Source organism: Podarcis bocagei (assembly GCF_964188305.1).
Source record: "Podarcis bocagei genome assembly, chromosome: 14".
NCBI lineage: Eukaryota > Metazoa > Chordata > Lepidosauria > Squamata > Lacertidae > Podarcis > Podarcis bocagei.
In genome coordinates, this window is record NC_138139.1 from 49,909,216 (window position 1) to 49,928,962 (window position 19,747).

The 19,747-nt window shown below is 49.2% G+C and overlaps 1 protein-coding gene and 1 long non-coding RNA gene across 5 annotated transcripts in view; one reads left to right on the forward strand and one right to left on the reverse strand.

Moving 5' to 3' along the window:
- Positions 1–472: 472 nt before the first annotated feature.
- LOC308573119 lies at positions 473–5,041 on the forward strand. Its single transcript, XR_014001931.1, has 2 exons — positions 473–4,286; positions 4,922–5,041. It is a non-coding gene; the product is annotated as an uncharacterized lncRNA (long non-coding RNA).
- Positions 1,493–19,747, reverse strand: part of RAI1 (retinoic acid induced 1) — a 223,109-nt gene continuing 204,854 nt past the window's right edge. For all 4 annotated transcript variants that reach the window (XM_081169360.1, XM_081169361.1, XM_081169362.1 and 1 more), the window contains 3 exons: positions 13,588–13,681; positions 11,177–11,226; positions 1,493–5,007 (listed from right to left, as the gene is read on the reverse strand). In XM_081169360.1, the coding sequence (XP_081025486.1) occupies positions 4,993–5,007; positions 11,177–11,226; positions 13,588–13,681 (159 nt within the window). In that variant the 3' untranslated portion in view covers positions 1,493–4,992. The remainder of the gene's footprint in view (positions 5,008–11,176; positions 11,227–13,587; positions 13,682–19,747) is intronic.

The following is a 19,747-nucleotide window of genomic DNA, read 5'->3' on the forward strand; positions in this document are numbered from 1 at the left end:
ACCTTTTTTGGGCAAAGGCACACTTATTTGATGAAAAAAATCTCGAGGCACACCACCATTACAGCCCCGTGACGACAGCGCGCAGCGTCACGCCGGGAGGGATGCACAAAAGTGTAAGTTTCAATTTTTTCTCCTCCCCCTTGCCGGGGAACCTCCAAGCTTTGGGGGTGGGGGGGGAGGAGGCAGCAAAGCGAGGCAGGAAGGAGAGCGCGGCTTGGCTGGGTGAGCTTTGGCAGGGAATGAGAGCCGCGAGGCGGGCGCTGCGGACGGAGGCGCTGCCCGCCGAGCTCGCAGGCAGCCAGGCAGGCAGACGGCGAGAGCCCCGCGCCGGGCGGCCTCTCCTCGACGCCACCGCCCCGCCTCTCGCCGCCCGACTCACCCGCCTCCCTCCAGGCAACATCTCGCGGCACACCAGGCAACATCTCGCGGCACACTAGTGTGCCGCGGAACAGTGGTTGGGAAACACTGCTCTAGTGAAGACCCAGGTCTCCAGGAGCACCAGTGGTCTTGCTTTGACGCCTTGCCTGAAAGCGTCTGGCTGGCCACTGAATGCAAGACTGAAAGGAGGATGCGAGACTGGATGCAGCTTCTCTTTGATCCAGAAAGGCTATGCCTGGCCAAAGCAACTTTGTGCTGTCCAAACAGGCAAACCTTCTTTTCTTATAAAGACCCCTATTTGCACCCACTTCGCACTAGATTGTGCAAATTGACTCCCATAAAAGGGTTGGAACCTTGATACATCATCTGTAATGACCTAATAGCCTGTGCACATATTCCTTTGGTAGTATAGTTGTTGAGTAGCGAAGATGTGTGAACGCACCTTCCGTGTTTAAACCAAGGGTGTGGAGCTTCTGGTCTTCCAGTTCCTGTGGACTGCGACTCCCATCAGCCTCAGACAGCATGAACCCAAGGTCAGGGGCGATGGGGGTTGTAGTCCAACAACTAGGAGGCAACAGGTTCCACATCCCTTAGTTAAAACAGTGGATGTGATCGCTGTTGCATGGGCATCTTCTCCTTCCTCCAAGCAGAGATGCTGGTCAGGTCCCTTGGTGGTCAATTATTCGGGTACCAGTGGGGACCATGCATATAGCATCGTTCTTCCTCTGGCGGGTTTCTGTATATGTTCACGCACACCCTCACATGTCTGCGCACAGGCTGCCTCTCTCGTTCCCATCCTGACCTTGAAATCTGCACTGCAGTCCTCGTACCTGTTACGCTGCTGCTGTTTCAAATCTTCCTCTGCCTGCAAAGAGACACTTTCCTCCGATCGATGGCTTGCTATCGTAGGTCTCAGGTGTGAGGATTTTCTAGGGGAGCCTAGTACGCTACCTTGGACTGAGGGATGCCTGAATTGATTGGATTGGCAGGCGATTGGCTCAAGTTTATTGGGCACCTACTGAATTGGGTGATTAGAGCAACTGGTTAATCTATCCTTACTCCCTCAATGGATGGGGGTGGCAGAAAAATAGTTTACTAGGGGACTCTGCAAACATCCAAAACAATTATTGAATCTTTATTGATGTTTTTGAATGCAATGACCTGATTTTTTCTCTCTTTTTAACTCTTAAGGAAAATAAACTTCTTTTAGAAACAGCTTGTTACACACAATCTTCAGTGTGAAGCAATATACTAAATAAGAACACTAGTTTTAACATTTACAGTCTTTCATATATATTATATATATGTATATGTATACATATATATACACTATAGAATGAGGCAATATATAATACACACGATTCGCCATTTTACAGTCATTATGTACAGGATGCTATTCAAAGACAGCCAAGATCGTCGGGGTCACGATGCCGTGTGGTGGGGGGTGGCGGGGCATGGGGTGGGGTGGACAGGGATTTTCCCAGCCTGCCCTCATAAGGTGTGCTTCTGAAACAGGCCAGCCAAACCTTGCGGGGCAAGCTGCGAGAGTAGCAATGGCGATGGCAGAGAGCGCAGGGTACCATGAAACAGACAGGTTACAAGCGTGAATCTGCATGGTCTCTCTTAACAGGGCAAAGGAAGCCAACAGGATGCTGTTACTGATCCCATTGGATGGGTAGACATGAGAGCTTCATGGGAGCAGAGAGGGCCCAGATGTACTCCTCTTTCTGGACTGGGCAACACCAATATGGAATTTCGAAACATAGCAGCACATTCACGGTCCTTGCACATATTCTGTACCTGTTAATTCCTGGGTCCTGTTAATAAGCGGGGAGATGATACAGCTGTTCCACGGGCGACTGCAACCAGAATACTGAACCAACGCTCCCCTCCAGGCTAACTTTCCACCCTGGAGCTGTGTAGTCGGGTGTTCTGATTTCATAGCTAAGCAGAAAGAGTCCTCTAAGATCCCTTCTGTTCAGGGGACACCCTCAAAAGCAGGAGTAACTAATGTGGGAACTCTCCGTAAGTTGCTGGACTTTCAATTCCCACCAACCCCCGTCAGGGATGATGGAAGTTGCAGTTAGCATCATTTGGAAGGTGCCCTATTGGCTATGCTTGCATGTATGCACAGGGGGAAAAACCGGGCAGGTGCAACCACAGCTCAGCTTCTGTGCAAAGGAAGTAAGTGCTCAAACTTACGCTAGAAGCCTCTCTCCCATCCTCCCCCACTGCCTTTTTAGGCATTGCTGTCCACATTTCTGGTCTCATCAAAGTCCTGGACCAAAGATGTGGGAAGCTGCCCTGTGGACATCGTTGAAAGGACAAGTGAGAACCTGCTTATGGGATGGAACAAACTGATGATGTGTGTTGGTGTGCAAGCCCATTGACGGAAGGCCTTGGACTGGGCCCAGCTGCAAAGAAGAGGTCTGTGGCACTTGGTTGAGCCCGTCTGGAGGCCATCTCCAAGGAAGATGGTGCCACCTCAAGTGAGCGACACCTTTGCTTCCCAAGAGACTTATCTTATGCTACATGAGTTTTCACAGCCCTCTGCAAACCATGGCTGTGATCTAACCCTTATCCTCAGGCGTGTGGAGGGGTGGCTTACTGGTCCTTTGGCGGTGGCTCAAACCATGGTTCTGGTGGCACACGGTGAGGTCCAGAGAGAGCTGCTTCCCCTAAAGGCATACCGACTGCCACAGGCATGCCGGACTCCCTTTAGCAGGAGCTAGGGTGAAATGGGGGTGTATGGTGGAAGCTTTCCCCCCTCCCCACTTCACCAGGAAAAGCTTCAGCTGCTAAAAAGGCGGAGAGGCAGCTCTGGGTTGGAATCATTTAACAGGTTTGGGGAGGCAGCAACAGGGTCCCTTCTGAGTCGGGTGCAGTGCCTGGCTCCCCATCCGGGTCAGGCGCTGAAGGGAAATGCCTTGGGCCTGAGCCGAGCCAGGATCTGCTCAAATTCTGGACACGCCTGCCACAAACTCCAATGGAAGGTGAGATGCATTGGCATGGCTAAAGCACCAGGAGGGAGGAGTGTGCCCAACCGTCTCTGTATGTGCCCTGTTCCCAGAAACCACCCAGAGGAACAGAGAAATATTCCCATCCCAAAGAAGCGCCAATGTGCGTTTGGGAGTCGGTGAAACCCAGCGGGGAATCTGCTTGGAAAGTGTGGCGAAACCCCTGCGCAGGCCGGCAGAGGCGTGCGAAACTCTCCCTCCCGCCCCGATCGAACGTCGCTAGTGTTCCGCGAAACTCGTTTCCCCCTTTCCTTTAAATCCCGCAGAGCCTGCAAGCTCCCTCGCGAGTTTCGCTGCTGGTGAATGGCGGGGGCGAATCCCAATCGAACCGAGCTACTTTTTCTCCAAGACGACCTTCCTGGGTGCCTGAGCCGCCTTTTCCGCGCTGGGCAGGAGGGCCGAGATGGGGGTCGACTCGGACCCAGATGGGGACTGCAAATGGGGTCGGAGGGAAGGAGGGAGGGGCGGCGAGGGGAGGACGGGGGACAAAAGCCAAACGAAGGAGCAAACGAACCAAAGCAACGCGGCATTGTTTCAAAAAACATCGGGGCGCTTCTTTTTACAAGCTGATCACAGATATATACAAACACGCACACGCACACACACACACACACCATGAGGTTTGAAGGCAAAAATAGATCAGATCAGAAAAAAGAGACGGAGGGGGAGGACGAGGCGGGCTCGGAGAGTCCGGCGTCTGGGGGAGAAAGGCAAGGCGACCTGGCGGGATGCTTCGCAGGAGCCTTTCTCCCCGGCTGGCCTCCCCCCTCGCCCGCACCTTTCCCGTGCGGAGAAAGTCTGGAAAGGTGAACTCGGACCGGTGCTGTTGGGATTTCAGATTTCCGATGAAATCTGGCCGAAGGATTGCAAGTTCCAAAGGGTGGTGCGCAGGTAAGAGCCTCGAGATTCACTGCGAGGAGGAGAAACGCAAAAGGGAGAGGGGGTTGGAGGGGAAAAAAAGAAAAAGAAACCCACCCCCTAACAAACTCCAGGCCAGGTTTTGTCAGTAGCCGTGTCCCAGGTGGAAGATGTTAGCTTATCAGTATTGGTTACAGCTCCTAAGTAGGGGAACCGGGGGAGGCGGGGAAGGAGGAATGAAAACGTGGAGCCGGAGTTTCTCTTCTCTCCTGAACCGGCTCTGGGTTGCTTTCAAGAGAAGGGCAGGAGGTGCAGCGAGGATCAGAACCTGCAAGTGGGTTTTGGTTTCGGTGCCAACCTGGAGAGGCTCTTGGGAAATGCCAGAGGAGGAGGAGATCGGGAACCGGAGCCGAGGTCCTGCGCCCCCCCCCCCAGGCTGAACGCCGGGAGATGCTTAGGAGTTGGGCTGGAGTTCTGTGCCTTTCCGGGGTGGGGTGTCGTCTCGGTGAGAAACTGCAGGCACCTAAGCGAGCTGGAGCGAGGGGCTCTTCCGCGCGGCGGCCGGGGCGGGGGGTCCCCATCCTAGAGTACTATTGCAAAGGAGGGCGGATGGGCTGGAGGGTCGGGCAACCGGGCCGAAATACATTCGCTTTGCCTCTCCCCTGCAGAGTTCATCTTGGCTGCAGCCGCTGCCCGAGGCTGGCGACCGGGTGGAGGCGACGGGTTTCCCTGCTCCGCATTACAACGGCTGCTTCTGCAAAAAAATAAAAATAAAAATAAAAAGAGAACGAAAGGTGGGTTTATCCTTTGCTCAGCTGGCCCCTTTCTGCACCTCCAAAGGCATAAATATAATATAATAAGCCCATATAAGCAACGCTTAACGCCCCCCCACCCGCACCAGGTCTCCCCCCCCCATAAATCCGGTCCGGGCTTTTGTGGCCGCCGATTGGCTGGCGGGCGGGGGCAGCCCGGTGGTCTTGACGCAGCCCGGGCTGGTGGCTGACAGCTAGAGGACTCCCTTGGTTCATTCATGGGGAATAATTCATGTTGCTAAGGCTCGCCGTGCGCCTCCCGCAGCCCCGGATAAAATAAATAAATAAAAGCACAGCCCTTGACAGTCTGCAGAGATGTGTTTATGGCCCCCTCCCCTGACTTTCCTCCCTCCCTCCCTCCTTTCCTTTTTTTTAAGGAATCCAGTCTGGTGGTTTTTACGCATCGCGAGGGGGCAGCAAAAAACGCATCCATCTCTCGCGCAAGCTGGCTGCTGTGGAGCCGAGCTCACAATAGCACTTGCCTTGCCAGCTTCTCTCCGGTAGAGTTCCCGGGTGTCTTATTCCTAACCCCCCCTCCTTTGCCCCCCCCCCGCCCTCGCCTTCTTCCGCTTGGCCTGCATTAATTGGTACCGCGAGCCCCCCGGGCCTGCCAGACGCCCACGACTTCGCACCCCACCCCACTCTTGACACCGCAAGCGCTTTGCAGCCTCCCGTGTGCTATTTGTGTGCAGGCATAAAAATGCACACGGCAAAAATAGGAAACAGGCAGGAAGAAGGAAAGGGGTTTGGGGTTTTTCCCTCCTCCCCTCCCCCCTTTTAAAGTAAAAATAGAATGGATGTTGCAGCCAAGAAGCCAATGTTGCGTAGCCGCTAATGGAGATCAGGGGCATTTTTGCACATTGCAGCAGTGGCACGCTTGGGGGATGCCTCAGATAGTGCGCAAGGGGCGCCCAAGGCCTGTATCCCCTTGCAGGCAGGCAGGCAGGCATCCCTCCTTCTGCTGCGTGCTGGTGGAGGGCAGGGCCAGAGGGGAAAGGGGGTGGAGCTGCCTGTGTCTCTTCCCTTTGGGCAATTGGCTGTGTTCCCAGCCATGCAAAAGGCAGAGGATTTTACACCCAGCAATGCCTGCCTTGCCAACCTCTGGGCCAGGCAAGCAAGAGGCATTGTCAATGCCCAAGGACACATTCTGGCCAGGCAAAACCACCCAAGGAGCAGGGCTGGTAAAGGGTTGGCTTGGGGAGAGTTCTGAGGGCCGCATGGAAAGGCTAGAGGGCCAACACAAGTTTGTTCCAATTTACTTTTCCAAGCGTATACTGCAAACATCTTAACTGTACTCTTAAAAACTGCACTATGTGAATTGGCCCATGTGAGTTGCTGTGTCCTTGACTGAAAATTCATCCCAGCTATGGATAAACAAGGGAGGCTCCTTATCTCTAAACTCCAGCCTGCCCCCTCCACCATCTGCTCGCATACAAGGAGGCGGTGTGGGAGAATAAAATCACAGAATCGTAGAGTTGGAAGAGACCACAAGGGTCATCTAGTCCAACCCCCTGCAAGGCAGGAATCTTTTGCCCAACATGGGGCTTGAACATAAGACCCTGAGATCAAGAGCCTCATGCTCTACTTAGTTGAGCTATCCCAGCTGACAAAAACTACTATCTTACCTTATAGGGTGGCTGTAAGGGTTGCATGTGGGATAAGGTTTATGTAGTGCTTTGAACGCTTAGGAAAAGTGCTGTGCAAATTCAAAGTATTATGACAACGTAGGCATCACAAGGCCGAGAAATGCAAAGATAAAAGGGTGTAGAGATTTAAGCACCACAGTCCTGTGAGGAGCAACTCCCGGCAGAGGCTTTGTGGGGCTGGCTATTCTATGTTCAACTTGTTTAACTTTTCAAAGCAACAATAGAACATATGGAAAAAGGTCTTCACAGAAGCTGCACGCAAACACAAATTAATCTGAAGGGGAAATTTATGACAGACAGAATAGTCTGACTCTATGCTTGAATAACAATATGGAGAGGGGTGCTGTGAGTGCCACTGCCCTTACTTTCAACTACTTTTAAAAAAGTTTTTTTGGGTGTGTGTGTGTACTGGCTTGGTTAAAACGGAGGAAGGAATTGGCAGAGGGGCTTGCAGATTTCATTAAGCCCCTTCTCCAAATTAATGGGTTCGCACATTCACTGGGAAGGGAAAACAAAGGAAGAAGGGCATTCTGATTCTCCTTGTTTTAAAAGTATTTTTTTTTTATAAAAAAAGCTTTGAGGCCCATGCCTTTGTGGAAGTCGGTGGAATTCCAGGTGGACTGTAGCTTTTGTCAGATTTGCAGAGGGGAGTGTGTGTGTGTAGGGAGACCCCCGCCCCCTGCAAACAGGTCAGGCTCATAATGGCTGCCGTGGGGTGGGGGTCAAGGTGAGGCCTATGATGTTCAGCCGCTGGACTTCTTTCCTGCCTGAACTGACAAGGGAGAGACCCCCTCAGCCTCTCGATTTTCTGTCTCAGGAATGCCTGCCAGCCTGCCTCCCCAGATCCCCATCTGGGTCTCCCTCTCTCCTCCTTCTCACACAGCACCGTCTGCTTCAAATTGCAGATAACCAGGTGCAACCCTTGGCGTGGTGTTGGGAGGGTGGGGAGGAGGAAGGGGGAGAAGGCAGGAAGCCCTCGCCATGGTGATTAAATTATGTCAGAGGCCTGGTCAGCGGTTACTAAGGCAAGACAAAAGGCCTTTGCTCCAAAAGGCTGTCTCCTGTTTCCTTGACGGTGGGGAAGGAGGAGGAGGAATAGGACGTGGCAGGAACTGCAGCAGGCGGTGTGAAGGAATGGCGTCCGCCTCTCCACAGCCGTGGCCAGCTTGCTCCCCGTCCTGACAGGGATGGGAGGCGAGAGAGGGTGTTGCTTGCAAACACAAGTTGCCGAGAGGAATACTGCTAACGCCGCTGGCGTCGGGCATGCAAACCCGCTCCTGAGAGGCAGACAGGCGTGTTTGGGGAGCTGAGCTGGCTGTGATGTGGGTAACAGCCACCCAAAGACTTCTGGGTGCTGGCCTTAGCGCCACGGAGGCCTAATCCTGATGGCAGGCAGGCTGGCAGCTTCAAGCCAAGGAGGAAGGCAGCCTTTGGAGCTGAGAGGTGCCTGAGCTCCCCTTGGCCCAGAGGGTTGCTGCTACTTGTTTTGCCCAAAGTAGTTTCCGGCTGCTCGGACTGAGAGCGCAGGGTTTGAACACACGCAGAGTTCCCTCCACCCCGCAACCCTAATACTAGAACTCTGAATCACCGAGAGAAGTTGATGGGAAGGATATTCAGGGAGGATGAAAGAAAGAAGGTCTTTCCGCGAGGCATGATTAAGTCACGGCGTTTGCCATAACAGGATGTGGACTGGCTTAGACAGGTTTAGAAAGGGGATTAGACAAATTTGTGGAGGAGGAGGAGGAGGAGGAGATTAAAAAAAAATTGGGACAGATTTATCAATCTGCATACACAATGTACCTTTAGAGCACATTATTTCCCTCAAGGAATTCTGGGTGCTGTAGTTTCCCCCTCACACAGAATTCCCATCAACCTCAAACTAAGCACACAGAATTCTTTAGAGGTGCAAAAATGTGCTTTGAAGGTGCTTTAAAGATGTACTGCGTATGCAGCCTTAGTCATGTTGCTAATACAGAGCCCTGATAGTCAGAAGCATATCCCCGAAAACCAGTTTCTAGGCTGCAACAGTGGGAATATACCACTTCCATTCTCTGCTCGAGGGCTTCCCAAAGGCTTCTGGTTCACCACTCCTGAAAACTGGAGTTAGAAGGACCTTTCTCCTAATGCTGAAGAACCACTCGCATTTCCTTTGTCCTGAGCAGAACAAGGCAGAGTGTGTGGTGTTTATTTTAAAGCGTCTAGGGGCAGAGACACTGCACAGTGCCTCCTTTTCCGAAAGGAAGCAGTTTCCAAAACACGTCAGTTTCAAGGACAGGAGCGCTTTGAGCCACATGCAAAGTGCCCCCCTCTTCCAACTTTAAAAAAAACACACCGAATTCTTAGGGAGAGTGGAAAAACAAATGCAAATGTTAACATGCAAACCCACACAGCCCGGGCACACACATTTCTACATCCTTCTGTTCTGGCAGCTGGCCAGGAGGATGAAATTGTGGTCAAGCCAGCCTGATCTTCTCCGGTCATGCGGAGGGTTTGAGAAGGCCCTGGGCGATGTGTCATATGGTGCACCCCTTCCTTCGAGGGCTCTGGAAGGCTCACCTAGGGGCGGTGGCTGTGCTCCAGGAAGCTGAACCTAGTGGTTCGCCAGCTGTTTAATTTATCACAATACCCCAGAGCGGTTTTAGGTTGGAGGCACTGTAGGGAATTAAATGGGTAGCCAGGTCCAGCTGCCTGGGGCTGTTTGGAGTGATTAGCCAGGGGGTAAAAAATAGAATAAATTAAGGGAAACCCAGGGCAGGCATCAGCCATGGGACCTGCCAGGGTGCTGGGATCCTGGCTGCTGCCAGGAGATGCCAGGTGCCGTTGCCAGCTCTGGCCAGGTGGCAGCTCCAATTGCCTGGATAGGGAAGATAGCAGCACGGCCCCTGCTGCCAGCATGTGTGTCCGTGCATATAAAGCACCCAGAGAGAGACACATCGGAATCCTCTGCCAACGTAACCCTTTCTGTGCAGAGGAAAGCAAAATGCTGCAAACTTATTCCCTGCGTTCCTGGGAGGAAGGGGCATTTGGAACAGGCAGGAACTGCCTTCTACCAGCTGAGCACCGTCTACACTACAGATGGGCGAACTTCAGTTTCTCATTTTCCCAATCTTCTGTCCAGTTCTGCACATTTCCATACCAGTTTGCCATTTTTTTTAAATTAAAAAAACGAGTCCTCATGAAAAGTCACCAGGGTTTAAGTGTGAATTACTCCTAACACTTTTTTTTTTAAATGAGATTTCCCCAAGTGAAATTTCCACAAATGAGGGGGGTATGGGTTTGTTTGTTTTTCTTCTTGTTTTTATTATGTATTTTGTGTGCTTTTTTAATCTTGTATTTCTGTGTTGTGAACTTCCCTGAGATCTACAGATGGAGGGCGGTATACAAATTTAATGACTAATAATAAAAACTGAGAAATAACTCGCAGTCTTGCAAGGCAATACCACAAACAAAACATATGTTTTCGTAGGCAGTTTCCCCCTAGTGTACACGCTAGTCGGCAATTTCTCCCGCTATAATGTATTTTTGTAAGTTTTTTCGCGAGCATTTCTATGCACACTTTTCCTTACTATGTTACTACTATGTTCATTTTTGTACACGTTACTTGGCTGGAGAACCTCAACGCAAAATTTGGAGAGGCGTGAATTCCAAAGGCAGCTCTGTCTTGGTTCGGTTTGTGTGTATTGTTTGGGTAGTGCAAAAAGTAGTTTTACCTTTAAATGGTAAACTGAATCTTTTTTTCTACCCCATCCTTACACTACGCAGACTCTGACTGGCAGCTGGTCTCCAGGATTTCAGACAGGGATCTCTCCCAGCCATACCTGGAAATGCTAGAGTTGAACCTGAAACCTTCTGCATATAAAATAGCAGCTTTATCACTGAGCCATTCAGTGCGCTACTCAATGGAACTTAATACTGTGTAGACTTGTGTAGGATTGTGAACTTGAACAGAGAGGGGCAGAGAAATTACATCATGGAAATTCTACTCAGCCTTGTCCCTGACTTCTGGGATTTCAACTGGCAATGCCTACAGAGTTTCCCCAAGGCAATCTTTGCAAATTTAAGGAGTAGAAACTTGTTTTTTTCTTTTTTAAAGGAAGGGCAGGGGAGAAGAAAGGTAAGCAATCTGAGCGCCTAAGAGGTTGTTGATTTCTGCATCTAGTACAACTTTGTGCAGAATCTCAAGCGCAGAAACTCACCCCCTGGGCCACAGAACCGGGACAGAGAACCTGATTTGCACACAGAAAACTTCAGACTCAAATTCCGGGTGTATCTGTTTCTAAAAAGCTTGGAATTGAGAAGGCATCGTTGCCAGAGCGCCTCTGCCAGCCAGTTGACCATCCTTAGTTTTGCTGACTTACGCTGGTCTGATTTAGTGGAAGGCAGCTCCTGATGGCCACAGCCAGGAGTGCAGAGAGCAACAAACCCCCAGAGATTTCCCCTTGTTGCTGAAGGTCCGCTCACCTACCTTATGTCTAGGGCAGTTCAGCAAGAAGGTCTCTTCACTTAACAAACAACCTGCAAACAGAGCAGAGGAGCAGTAGTGAATGGGGATCCCTGTCTTGCACTCAAAACTCATCACATTCATTAGGGGCCAGTGTTCCTTTCCCTGTTTTACCTTCCCTCCCAACCTTCTCTGCTAACGTGGCCTCTCATGCACAACTCTTAAAAGCATGCTTTGCAACCCTCAAAACCAGGCCCCTTCAAGCAAAAAGGGTGGGGCCGGGATTGCAATTTCTCCCCGCTCCAATCCGTTTTGTTACTGAACCCTTGGTGGGTTTCAGCCATCTTTGTATTGTGATGATCAATGGCTGCATTCTCTCCCTTGGCAAACTAAGAGTGGTGGCCGGGGCAGATAATAATAATAATAATTTTATTTATACCCCGCCCTCCCCAGCCAAGACCGTGCTCAGGGCGGCTAACACCCAAAATAAAATAATTGATTGAAATACAACTTAAAAAACAAGATTAAAATATAACATTAAAACATTAAAATGAAGTCTCATTTCGGTAGAAACTCAAATCAAAAACTTTTTTGGGGATGAAAACGTCAAGTCTTCACCAAGGCTAACTATCCAGACTGGTCCTACACGGGCCAGAAAAAAGCCAGGGAAGTCCCCAAATAGGAGTTCCATCACAGAAGGAGAAAGGAAAAAAGAAAAAGGGCCAAAGCCAAAGGCCAGGCGGAACAACTCTGTCTTACAGGCCCTGTGGAAAGAAATCAGATCCTGCAGGGCCCTGGTCTCATGAGACAGAGCGTTCCACCAGGCCGGGGCCAGTGTTGAAAAGGCCCTGGCTCTGGCTGAGGCTAATCTAACTTCCTTAGGGCCCGGGACCTCTAGGGTGTTGCAATTTATGGACCTTAAGGTCCTCCATGGAAGGATAGATGACATCCTGCATCCTGCAGAATAGCAGTGACCAACAGCTGGTTTGGGAGCACAGCCTGGCCTGCGATAGGTTGCACCAGGGGCACCACTCCAGTTTTCAATGTCCTTTTTTAAAAAAGGGGATTGCTGTCTTTTTTTAAGAAAAGAGAGAGAGAATTCAGATAACCATATCTTGGTATAGTATGCCCAGATGTGAATTAGCATTGTGGCTGTATGCAATCCACGCCACCCGTTTGTGCAAGTCAAGAAACACGTGGGGAATTCTTCCATTAACTATAGCAGGGTTCACTAATGTGCTGTGTTCAGGATGTTGTGGTGGCTAGTTCCCATCAGTCCCAGCCAGCATGCCCAATGGTCAGGGATGATGGGAGTTGTAGTCCAGCAGTATCTGGAGGGCCCCACATTGGCTACATCTGAACTACAGACACCCCCCCCCCATTTTGTTTGAAACAGGAAACGATGGTTAATGGCTTTGGGACAAGCCAAGATGTGAATCTGTGCTTTGAAGATGCCGTAATATCCTGGGACTTGTTCCAAAGCCATTAACTGGAGTTTCTTTGATTTGGGTGCAATGGGAAACCGTAATTAATTGAGAAGTTTGTTTGCTGCAGCCACACCTGCAAGGCTCATTTATAGCTGAGATAGACTCAACCAAACCAGATCAAGGAGAGTAAGAGGCAAAGTTGGCTAAATGTTTAAAAAATGCATCACATGTTGCAGGTTCAGATGTTGACACATGATGTTGGAAGTCTGAGGTCAGGATTTCTCTCATATATATATATATATATATATATATATATATATATATATATATGCAGGTTTTGGTGTCTTCGGGTGTCTTCCCGTGTAAGAGTTGGGGTGTCTAGGCGACGTTTCGACGAGGTCGAAACGTCGCCTAGACACCCCAACTCTTACACGGGAAGACACCCGAAGACACCAAAACCTGCATTCCTGTACCCGTGAAAATCTACGAAAGCATATATATATATATATATATATATATATATAAAACCCCAAACAGGAGTTGTGGGGTGGGGTTGACTGTATTTTCCTGAATTTCCTCCTCTTCAAGTTGCTGTTTGCACTGAAAAAAATTGTGTGTCAGGTACAATAGAACTTCGGAAGCTGAACCCCTGTAATCTCAACTGTTTCGGCTCCCGAATGATTGAAAACCGGAAGTGACTGTTCCGGCATTTGAATGATTTTCGGAAGCTGAATGTCCAGTGCGACTTCCGCAGCTTCCGACTGGCTGCAGGACGCTCCAGCCAATTGGAAGCCGCACCTTGGAAGTCGAACATTTTGGAAGTCGAATGGACTTCCAGAATGGATTCCGTTTGACTTCCAAGTTATGTCTGTATTTTGTTCTAAATGAAGAAGTTTCCTTAGCTGCGAGTGTATTCTATAGTAGACAAAAGGTGAAGTACTTCCATCTTCCCCTGCCCCAGAACCTGACATGTGATGCAAAATCTGTTGCTCCCAGTGGGAATCTTACCTGTATCAATGGCACATATGTAGTGAAAGGTTTGGGCACACCCCTTATGGCAGCAGCCAATGGTTGCTCCTACTTGCTGACAACTGGAGCATCTCTGCGGTCAGCAGGCGAGGGGAAGAAAAAGGGAAAAAAGAGGACCCCATGAGATCTAGCATCATGGCTGTTTGGTTTTACAAAGGTAGCTTTAGTTAGCAACTTCCGTTTCGGCAGGGAGGTCATCCTTAGGGCACATGCTTCCCTGTTGCTTGCGGGAAGGTGGACCTTGTTAGTTGTGCCCCCAGATAGTTCTCCCTGCCCCAATCGCACACACATTTCTATATTCTCTCAAGAGGGAGTGCTGATTCTCATCCTGCCACTGTGGGACAGAAAGTGAATTTTATTACGCAGCCCTAGCCTGTCGTAGGTGGTTAGCCCCCATATGAACGACAGCAACACTTATCCCAACACTAATGCCACAATTTTATGTGTGTTGTGTGTTGCATCATTGTGACCCCTTTCCTTCTCTGGGAGCTGCTTGTCACGACCATTTCCCTCCTCCCTTGCCCTTGCTGCTGTTTGTTTTGATTTGGATAGCTCAGTTGGTTAGAGCAGGCATAGGCAAACCTGGCCCTCCAGATGTTTTGGGACTACAACTCCCATCATCCCTGACCACTGGTCCCGTTAGCTGAGGATGATGGGTGTTGTAGTCCCAAAACATCTGGAGGGCCGAGTTTGCCTTTGCCTGGGTTAGAGCATGGTGCTGGTCATGCCAAGGGTGTGGGCTCGATCCCTGTATGGGGTGGCTGCCCACTCCTGCATTCCAGAGGGTTCGACTCCATGATCCTCAGAATCCCCAAAAACTCTACAGTTCTATGAATGATGTAATATATGTTGTTGTTGTTTGCTGATCAAGTCGCACGATGATGTCATACACACTCAGAATCAAAATTTACATGGCTCACTGCAGAGAAGCAGAAGGTGGGAAACGGTAACTGAGAAACAGGTCCAGACCTGGGAACAAAACAAGCAGATGATGCCAGCCAGCACTGAAGCAACACAGCTCAATAATACATTTTGCAACCTGGAATGCAGACCAACTGGTGCCCAACTAGCCATCTCAATGTATCATTCAGGTCCCAGTGCCTGCCTTCATCTATCCTCCCACAGGTCACTTCACCTTGTGGCCTAGTGGTGATAGATAATGAACATTCAGCCCAGCCTCTATGCATAAACCTATTGAAATAAATTCTGTCTCCGTCAAATCTGTGCATGCACAGAGCTCTTGGTCACGAGAATCGGAGGTTAAGATCACATACTGTTCTCCTACCGGGCTTAAGGTGAGTTTCATTGGTGCCTGACCATCGTTTGCGCAGCAGAGAGGATTCTGCAATGCATGTAAGCATTCTCATCTGCTACTGCAGATCCAGGTTCAAGGTCCTCGTATCAATCTACAAAGCCCTGAACAGCTCAGGTCTAGGGAACCTCAAAGGCCGCCTGAACTGTTGTATCCCAGCTCCATCACTGAGATCACCTGCAGGAGCATCGTTGGTCATCCTCCAGGCAGGTAAGGCTCATTTGAAAGTGTCCTTCAGTGTCCTTGGATGAGTCTTGTGGAATAATGCTCTGCCAAGAGCGGTTCAGCAGGCACCTTCTGTTTCTACTTTCAGTAGAAAACGGCCGAAAACTTTTCCATTCCATCAGTCCTATGCAGGCAACGAAGAATTCATCTTTCCAGAACAGCTGTTTTGCAGTTTTAAATTTTTTTTTAATGGCATTTATTGCAGGGTTTTATGTACAATTGTTGTAAACAGCTCTGAGTCCTTAAGAAATAAATTCTGGCCATTGCAAGTCCTACAGCATTCACATTGCATGACTGACGGGAAGAAGGCGAGCTAAAAGCCTGAACAGCAAAAACATCCAAGGGGTTGTTACCTTGGAATAAGCAAACTTCCATGTGTGCAAGCAAGCAGGGGCATTGCAAGGTACGTAGAAGGACCTGGAAGGGCACACGACCACAACACATAAATGTGTGCAGCGCCTGTGTGCAAGTGAAGATGGAGGCTGGATGGGGCCTTGTTGGCTCTGCACTTTGCAGCAGGCTCAGCTACCCAGTAAGCAAAGAAAAAAGGGTTTTTTAAAGTTTATTAAAAAAGCAGTGGGGGAAGGGGCATGGATTTGGGGCTTACAAAGAAAACCCGAACCTCGACGTGCCTTTAATAATCTTCCTGAATAGAAGATAATGCCACAGGTTTCAGCTAGAACTGCCTGCTTGACTCACTCACAGGTCGTTGAGTTCCTTATGGACATAGGCCACATCTGCACAATCGGTTTAAAGAGCTTGGCTTCCCCCAGAGAATTCTGGGAGCTGTAGTTTAAGGATGCCGGGGAGAACTCCAGTTCCCAGAATTCTCTGGGGGAGCCATGTGTTTTAAACATATGGTGTCGATGTGCTTCAGCACTGTTGGTGGGCAGGAGGGTCTCTTGGGGCGCATGGCAGGCTATGCCACCTCTAGCACCTCACCGCTGCTGCTCTGCAACGTGTGCCACCTTGAGGCAGCTGCCTTAGCCTGCCTAGTGGTAGGGAAGGTCCTGGTCTTGCTGATGTTTCTTTTTCACTTTGCCATTGCTTCAGATTCCTCTGAGGTTTTCGGTAATGCTTTGGCTTTTCTAAATGTATGCATGCAGCACTAGGAAGTGCTTTTTGAGAGGATAATAATAATAATAATAATAATAATAATAATAATAATAATAATTTATTTGTACCCTGCCACTCTGGGCGGCTTCCAACATATATAAAAACATGATAAAACATTAAAAAGCTTCCCTACACAGGGTTACCTTCAGATGTCTTTTAAAGATTGTATAGTTACCGTATTTTTCGCCCTATAGGACACACTTTTCCCCCTCCAAAAATGAAGGGGAAATGTGTGTGCGTCCTATGGGGCAAATGCAGGCTTTCGCTGAAGCCTGGGTGCTTCCCCTGCCCTAGCCCCATGCCTGGGGGGGGGGAAATAATTCCCCCCCTTTATTTCCCCCCCAAAAAACTAGGTGCGTCCTATGGGCCGGTGCGTCCTATAGGGCGAAAAATATGGTACTTATCTCCTTGACATTCGATGGGAGGGTGTTCCAAAGGCATAGCTGTCAACTTTTCCCTTTTCTTGCGAGGAATCCTATTCGGAATAAGGGAATTTCCCTTTAGAAAAGGGAAACGTTGACAGCTATGTCCAAAGGGTGGGCACCACTGCTGGGGAGGCCCTCTGCCTGGCTGTATGAAAAGTTTGCCTTGAAGAAGTAGCCTCTGTCCTCTGCTCCTAAGGTATCCCAGTCTTTTGAAGGCCACGTGACCTTGAGGTTCAAGAAGCGTCTGAGGTGTCACAGTCACAAGAGTTTCTACCTGACAAGGTGGAGTGCTCATTTGTGGGGTTAGAAGTAGACTTCTTCCGGAAGAGTCAGAAATCAGGAAGACCAAAATTTTAACAAGGAATAGGAAAAAATTGTAACTTATCTTAAAGACCATTGTATACAGTTAAAATTGTTAGTAGGACTGGAATATCACTTGTAGTCTGAGGTTGATTTTTGGATACAATGGAGATATAAAAGATTTGGATCATCATAAAAGCTGTGGGAGGAAATGATTAATAATAGGACCCACAAAGGGGAGGATGGAAGTCCAGGCAATTCCTTGGTATCTTGTTTTTATGATTCCAGTTACAGATAGGTAGCCGTGTTGGTCTGCCATAGTCAAAATAAAAAAATTCCTTCCAGTAGCACCTTAAAGACCAACTAAGTTAGTTCTTGGTATGAGCTTTCGTGTGCATGCACACTGTGTATCTGAAGAAGTGTGCAGGCACACGAAAGCTCATACCAAGAACTAACTTAGTTGGTCTTTAAGGTGCTACTGGAAGGAATTTTTTTATTTTGTTTTTATGATTTATGTTTGATATATCTCTGTAAAACTTTAACTTGAAAAACCAAATAAATAAATAAATTAAAAAGAAGTAGAACACGATGTCAGATCTAGAACCAGATCTAGAAGGGGGGAGGCAAGCTTTCTAGGTTTCCATTCAACTTAGGACAGAATGTGGGACTTGGTGGAACTTTAGCTTAAACTAAAAGAGACAAGCCTTGTGTTCTTATGTTCTCACACCGGGAGGCTACACCTCCCATTTAAGAGCAGCCATGAAACATCCTGGAGTTAGCACCGTAAGGCTCATAATCTATAATCCACTAAACCTGGAGTGGAACGCTGGAGTGGCAGGCTGCAGAATAAGCAATCCCATATTCTCTCCCATGAGAAGTTAGACTGGCTCCCTCTCGGTTATCTTTCTGCCAGCAGCCTAAGACCTTCCTGTTGCAGGTCTTTGAAAACTTAGGTGCAGGTGATGCTGATCGCTGGTCTGCTGTCAGCTCAGGCTGGATTTTAACGCCAGTTTTCAATGTGTTTTAACTATTGCTCTTATCTAGTTCATGTTTATTATGTTGAGCTCTACAATGATGTTTTTAGATGCTGCAAGCCTCCTTGAATCCCAACTTGGGAGAAAGCCAGGATATAAATACGTTTAAATCATCATCATTGTCCACTGCATGACTTACTAGCACCATGTGTGAACCAAGTTCTTGAAGATGAAACCATTTGAATCAAATGGAAACCAAACAAAGACTGCAAGGACAGCTCACTGTCAGCCCAAGGGAACAAAACGCAGTGGGCACAGAATGTTGAAGGGCTGCTGGGAGAGGAAGGAAAGGGACAACTGGGCAAAAGGGGGATGGAATGGAGTATCCTGGACAGGGACACTTCAAGCTGCAGCCTGTTGTTGAAGGCCCCACTTGTCCGTAATTTCCTGAACCGCAGCATCTCTTGTAAAGACTGTCTGATTTTTCTCAGATTCTGCTCACCAGCCTTTTCATGACGAGTTGAGTGGTACAGCTGCAATACTCAGGAGGTGGGTTGTCAATTTCATGCAAAAATGGTTTGGCAGCAAGCAGGGACAAGGTGGGAGGAGCAAATAATATGTGAGAATGTGCCTGGGAACAGAGGCTAGCAGCAGATAGAATGCAGACTGAGGCTGCGTGCGGACCAAACGTTTAAAGCGCGTGACTTCTGCTCAAGAAAGGGAATTGCAGCTCTGTAAGGGGAAATGATACTTGCCAGGATCCTGCGGGGGGAGCCATGCGCTTTAAATGTACGGTGCATGCACAGAATGAGAACGCAAGCCAAACCGCTTCTGGGAATGTGCTGGACCACAACACGATGTTGACCGGTGGTGGGTGAAATGGCGAGGGAAGAAGATATCCAAGGTTCCTGATCGAAAGGCTGGGAGATTATCCAGCCAAACGGCCTGGACAAAGGTCAACTCTTAAGAGAGATCACAGATCACAGAATGGGAAGGTACCACAAGGGCCATCTAGTCCAACCCCCTGCAATGCAGGAACCTTTTGGCCAACGTGGGGTTCGAACCCACAACCCAGGGATTAAGAGATGCATGGCTGCTGTGGATGCCCAGGAACCTCATGTCCTCTTCTCCCCAGTAAACAAAGGTGTATGGCACCATGGTAACCTGGTCCTTCTTCCCAATCCTTTGCCTTCTGCTCCCCTGCAGACAGAGGACTTCTGAGTGTGATGACATTGCCTCCTGTTGCCTCTTACCATCAGACACAGGGGTCCTGCTCTGGGTGCCAACCGCAGATCCCTCAGAACATCTCATTTGGCTTTCATAAGTAGAGGAAGGCAGGAAGGGGATGAAGCCACGCAGCAAAACCCCCAAATGGCATCTTCCCAGCAGCAGCAACATATCACTGTTTGGATGCTAGGAAAATGAGGGTGCCCTGTTGTACAATGGATAATTGGCACACAGATTTCACTGACCCAAGCTAGCCTGAGCGGCTTTTGTATGAATGAAAGGAATGCACAGAACGTAGAGCTGCCAGGAGCTAGTAACCATGCTGGCTAAATGGAACTTCCATGTACAAGGGAAGTATACCCCTGTATACCAAATGCTGGGGACAAGCAGCACAGAGAAGGCAATCGTTTGTAAGGCCCACGTTTGTGCTTTCCAGGTGCATTAGCCACTGCAAAGGTCTTTGGGCAGCAGCCCATAAATATAGTAACCAGATCATCACTGGTGGTGACTAGAAACTGAATGCAGGGGAAGCCTATGGGGGTGTCATTGTCGGAGTAACC